Source organism: Colobus angolensis, unplaced genomic scaffold (assembly GCF_000951035.1).
Source record: "Colobus angolensis palliatus isolate OR3802 unplaced genomic scaffold, Cang.pa_1.0 Scaffold161, whole genome shotgun sequence".
Classification (NCBI taxonomy): Eukaryota; Metazoa; Chordata; class Mammalia; order Primates; family Cercopithecidae; genus Colobus; species Colobus angolensis.
In genome coordinates, this window is record NW_012114722.1 from 9,013,018 (window position 1) to 9,018,772 (window position 5,755).

Sequence of the window (5,755 nt, forward strand, 5' to 3'; positions counted from 1 at the left end):
TTTATATTTTCGCTTTGATTTTCACCAATGGAATTTACGGTGTTTTTTTCAACAGTTTATCAAAGCACTAAACATATATACTTTATCTGTTCTTAGGCATATTTTAATTTCTTCTTTTCTTTACACTGGCTAGCTTTTCAAAAATAGTAATAGTTTAAATACATTGATCCAAAAATATATTAAATGCTTTTATTTGATAATTTCTACATTATAGATACTTGTCTAGATTTATATTGAATCAAAGCATTTGTAAAGGCTGCAGGCTAACACTGATATTTCAGGTTTATAAATTTAACTGAAGACTGGTAATGGGTAAAAACAAATCGAGAGTATATATGATAAATAATTACCAACGTAAACATTTTAAATTTTATTTGTAGTTTTATAGTTTTGATTTACGTTAATAATCACAATGGTGTAAAGTAATTTGACTCAGAAAAATGAAAAATAAGATTTGTTTTTAGTTTTCCATTTGTCAATCTAAATGCAGAATATATCTTGAAAGTATTCCAAAATTTTGATACATATATCAATATGATGTGCACATATTTTTTTCATCAGATTTAAGCTTTTGCAAATTATAGAAATTTTTTTGCAGTCATGGAATTAATAACGGTTTTAAGCAAGTGATGTTCATCACGGCATTGTTTACGCATGTAAATACGTGAAAAATCACATAAATTAGATTCAATAGCAAACTGTTTAGATAAATTATAATATGTCAACACAAGGGAATACTATGCAGTCACTAAGATGATAGAGATTGATATTTATTGTCATGAAAAGATGATTATGGTTCAGTTTAAAATTAAAAATACAGAACAGTAAATATAGTATGGATTTTTGGTCAAAATGTTTGTGTATACATAGGAAAAAATACGAAAAGATATTTACACATTGAAAATGTTAACTGTGGTTATTTCTGAACTGTGGAAATTTTACTTCCTTCTGCATTGTGTACATTTTTTACAATGAGCATGTGTTATGTTTATAATCAATAAAAACAGTGATTTCCATTTTGAAAATATTTGAAAACGAATAAACCTGTAATTTGTAGATAAACAAATACATAGAAACAGCTTATTGTCGTTATTTTATGGTCAAAGAGCTAACAAAAGTGTTAACAAAATTATTTATTTACATTGTACTATGTATGAAAATGAAGATTTGTATATAAGGTAAGAAAACTGCCAGCAGAGACAAAAACATATTCTAATGGTCAAATCTGTGGCATAAGTGAATCATACTGTAAAAAAGTAATTATGGAATTTTACATACATTAGGTATTTTCTTTTTCCTAAAAGGACTTGAACAGGTATATATTTTTAAAAAGGTAATACAAAAAATAGAAAAATAAGTGTAATATGAATGGAAGGCCGGCAATGAGGAGAACAGGAAACCACAAGTGAAATGTAGAGAATCTCTAATTTAGAAATTACAGGCTAATTAATGTAACTGCAATATTGAACAAAACCTTTTTTTTTTTTTTTTTGAATTTTCAAGCAGCCAAGACATAAAGAAAACCATATTGGTTTCACAGTTCTCATATAATAGCTGGAGGCATATGACTTAATCCAAGAGACAACCTATTCCTTACCTTTGAAACATCTGTGAACATTATCAAAAGGATACACTCAATAATTTACAAGAGATAACAAGTTTAATAGAAGGTGTTCTTCCAAGAAGTTTTTCAACATCATTCTGTGGATTATTTGCCTTTTATACTGACAGCTGATAAAAGCTGAAGGTAAAAGATTAAATTATTTATAGGTAAAGGCAATTCAGTGCAGTTATTCATTTTTCTTGTTAATTTAACATGATCCAAGTATATGTACTAAGGAATTTAGAAAAAATGGATGGTAGGAGTGATACTGAAAGTATCCTCAAATACCAAATCTTTTAGGAAAGGTTTTTAAGATGCAATTCCTACTTTAAATAGGCACTGCCTAAAGTGTTAATTTTCTAAGTGACTAATTGAGAAAACACCAATATGCTTACTTATTTGGGCAAGAAGTTAATACAACCACTCCCAACAATTAGTCAAAAGTATTATCAAGTCTGTAGTATGTTCACAACATATTAAAAAATGAAACAAGAATACAAATAAATAAACAAAATAAAATAAATTTCACGTTAAAAAAATTCATTTTGCATAAAAATTTTAAGTGAAATTATGCAGATGTTAATTGGATCACATATGATTTTCCCTGCTGTACTGACTTCTCAAAAAGCAAGTTAGAACTTTTCACTGTGATAGATTCAGAAGAACCATGTTGACAATATTTTCATGAAAAATAATAGAGTATTATTGAAATAAGAAGGGAAATATACTCAATTGCCTCACCTTGACTGTTCAGGAAAAAAAAGTGGAGGAATACACTTTATTCTACACATTTCTAAGGATATTACATCAAAAAAAGTACAAAACGACAATTTTACAATTAGAAATTATGTTCCATTCTAAAATGAACAGTTTTCTAGTTTTGCATTTTTTTAAAAGAAAGAATTCACTTAAAAAAAAAAAAAACTTGTGAATTAGCATAAAATAACCCCTTATCACAAAGGAGCCCAAACTAAGGAGGCACCAACTAAGGCTGAAACAAACTGAGCATTCTTATTCTCAGCACCTGCGCCTGGCCTGGCCCAGGGTGACATGCAGGGGCTTGGAGCCCACTACGCGGCCATTCATCTCATCCACTGCTTTGGTAGCCTCTTCAAAAGAGGAAAAGCAGACCACACCAAATCCTTTGCCTTGCCCCACTTCCATCATCACTTTGGCCCGACTAATTGACCCAAAGGAAGAAAATTCCTCCTTCAGTTTTTCATCATTGATTGTCTCATCCAAGTTCTTAATATAGATAGGCACCCCTGGGGGCCGACTTTTTTCTTTTAACCTCAGCCGTTCAAATCTCCGCCTCAACTCAGCCAGGCGTTCAATTTTCTTCTGTGCTCGCCCTACATAGAGGACTTTTCCATCGATGGACTTTCCATGCAAGTCTAGCACAGCCTTTTGGGCAGCCTCGTGTGTCTCATATCTCACAAATCCAAAGCCTTTAGACTTCCCACTGGCATCTCTTATTACTTTAACACTCTCAGTTGGCCCATATTCACAGAAAAGTTCCTTCAGTTTTTCGTCATCTATGTCGTCTCCAATGTTTTTAACGAAAACATTGGTGAAAGTTGCTCTATCCCTGGTTCTGACCTCAGCCGCCCGCTCTTCTGGGAATTTGAATCTGCCAACATACACCTGGCGGTTGTTGAGCCGCACTCCATTCATGTGCCAGATGGCTCTATTGGCAGCGGCCAGGCTGTCAAAGTGCACATAGGCATAACCCTTAGAGCCGTTGTCATCGCATACGACTTTGCAGGACAGAATGTTTCCAAAAGCAGAAAATAAGTAAAACAGGGCCCTATTGTCTATGGATTTGTCCAGGTTTTTGATGAATATATTTCCCACTCCAGACTTTCTTAAGCGGTCATCTGGCTGAGACCACATAAGGCGGAATGGTTTTCCATTAATCAAATCAAAATTCATGGTGTTCAAGGCCCACTCTGCATCCGCGGGAAAGCGGAAGTTAACATAGCCATAGCCCAGGGGGCTGCGGGTCACCGGATCACGGCAGATTCGGGTGAATCGCAGAGGGCCAGCAGGCCTGAACTTCTTATAGAGCATGTCCTCGGTGACATCTGGGTCCAAGTCACCCACGTACAGAGCGGCCTTGAGATACTTCTTTTTCTTGCCAGCAGGATTAGGCTCCCCGCTCCCCATCTCTCTGAGCACTGGGAGGAGGTTCTCTTTGAAGAGAAAAAAGGCTGCTTTCTCTAAGCTATGGGCCAAACAGCTGTTCAGGAACAGAAAAAGCCAAGGCAGGCAAAAGGAAGCTAAAAGCAGACTCAGAATCACTGTCGAGGCTGAGAAAATGAAGTTCAGAAACAGCTGGTCAGCAGGCTCAGAACAAACACATCAGACAAAAAGGCGCCCCAAATACGAATCTATTCTCCCTGCGGGGACTTAAAATTGTCACCCGTTCAGATTTAAAATCAGTTTCAAAAGCCAGTACCGGAAACGTAATTTTCCTGTCCCCGTGAAATTGTGAGAAGCCACCAAGCAGCTGGCTGGTTCCCCACAACTAGCATTGCAGACAGAGGCCTCCCGACCCGTTTTCTGCATAAATATAGGCCTAGAGCTCCTGTTGGTTTAAAAAGATATCAACAAGGGCAGGGAGCGAGCGCGTATTCCTCCGCCGGCTGCCTGGCCAGTCTCGGGCTGGCTAGCCTTTCTCTAAGGCCTCTCCGCACTCAGAGTCTGCGAAAGGGTACACTAGACACTTGGTGCGATAAGACCGGCAGGCAGGCTGCAGGCAGCGGATAGGACACAGAGACAGACAGACAGACACACGCGCGGGGGATCGAAGACCGCCCAGATACCCAAGATGCCCACTGGGTACGGACCGAGTGAGGCGCGGTGATTTCAGCAGCCTGAGGCTCGAGACAGGTCCGGAGAGACTGACTGGCAAACGCGCAGTGAGTGGGTCAGCTCTGACGCGAGGCGGGTCTGGCCAGATGCGGGGCGGAGTCAGCGAAGAAGGGCAGATGCGCGGCGGGCGGTCCCAGCGCAGACCGATGGGCTGGGGTTTCTCTCCGCAGGACAGTCCAACGGAGGGACCAAGAGCCAGTAGCAGTGATAGGGAGGGGGGACGGGCGGGGCGCGAGAAACCCGGAACCGTGCTAAGTAACTTCCCGCTTCCTCTATGCCAAGATTGAAAAACAGAAAGAAAGAGAGAAAGGGAGAGAGAGAGAGAAAGAAGGAGAGAAAGAAAAATCTAAGATGGCTTTTAGATGTTTCTTATATTTTAAATGTTATTTATTATTTAAAATACTATATTTAAGCTGAACATCTAAAAATCACATAAAAAGATGACGACCTGGGCAAAAATAATAAGTTTTAAAAAACTAATTATCAATTTAATTTTAGCTTAGGGAAAAGGATAGGTTGCATACTTTCCTGAGTGCATTGGAAAGTCAAAGTTTACAACTGTCCTGGCTTCCCAATCCAGTGCTAAAGGATCACAGGGTCAAGTAGAACACAGGGTCATGTTGCCTTTGGCCTTTAGCCTTACTTTATTAATCTCCAACATAATGGCAATGTTTTCCCCAGGTGGTAAGCAAAGAGATCTTTTCTCTGATCCCATAATACTCAGGTTTTAATGATTGGAGAGCCATATAAGGGCTTTTGATGGTGTTTAGTGCCACAAAACGTTGAAAATGTTGAGCTGCCGCGAAAATTACATTTACAAAATCTCAGTTAAAGAGATAAAAGCCACAGAACCAATACAAAATATATAATTAATATTTATAGATGAAATAAACATATTAAGATATATGCACTTTACACAATTGTGAGTTTCAGCATGAGTTGTCAATTTGAAACCCTTGCAGGAAACAGTGCCATCAGAATGGACTCAACTCAGCGGTTTCTCAACAATATCTTTCTTCAGAGTATTTCAGAAACCCTTGTGAAGAGAAATTTTGACCGTGTTTTCAGAAATTCACTGATATCTAGCATACACAAACAACACTTCAAGGAGCTCCTTCCACAATTTCTACCGCTCCAGAAAAATCCAAACAAAACATCTATCACTACTCTTAGGCTGGAAAAGATCCTGGGAAAAAAAGAGTGCAAGAGAAGGACATTACCTTAGTGGGTGTTTTCCTAATAAGTCCTCAGAAAAAGAGGCTAAATTAACCTGTTGAT

At 37.9% G+C, this 5,755-nt stretch overlaps 1 protein-coding gene across 1 annotated transcript; it reads right to left on the reverse strand.

Moving 5' to 3' along the window:
* Positions 1-752: 752 nt before the first annotated feature.
* PABPC5 (poly(A) binding protein, cytoplasmic 5) lies at positions 753-4,749 on the reverse strand. The gene is made up of 2 exons (XM_011937281.1): positions 4,453-4,749; positions 753-3,912 (listed from the first exon to the last, which is right to left on the reverse strand). The coding sequence occupies exon 2, from the start codon at positions 3,767-3,769 to the stop codon at positions 2,621-2,623; it is 1,149 nt and encodes a 382-aa protein (XP_011792671.1). The 5' UTR covers positions 3,770-3,912; positions 4,453-4,749; the 3' UTR covers positions 753-2,620.
* Positions 4,750-5,755: the final 1,006 nt, after the last annotated feature.

Bases quoted from the DNA above. Each gene is read 5' to 3' on its own strand.
- PABPC5 (XM_011937281.1), bottom strand. From the start codon at position 3,769: ATGGGGAGCGGGGAGCCTAATCCTGCTGGCAAGAAAAAGAAGTATCTC.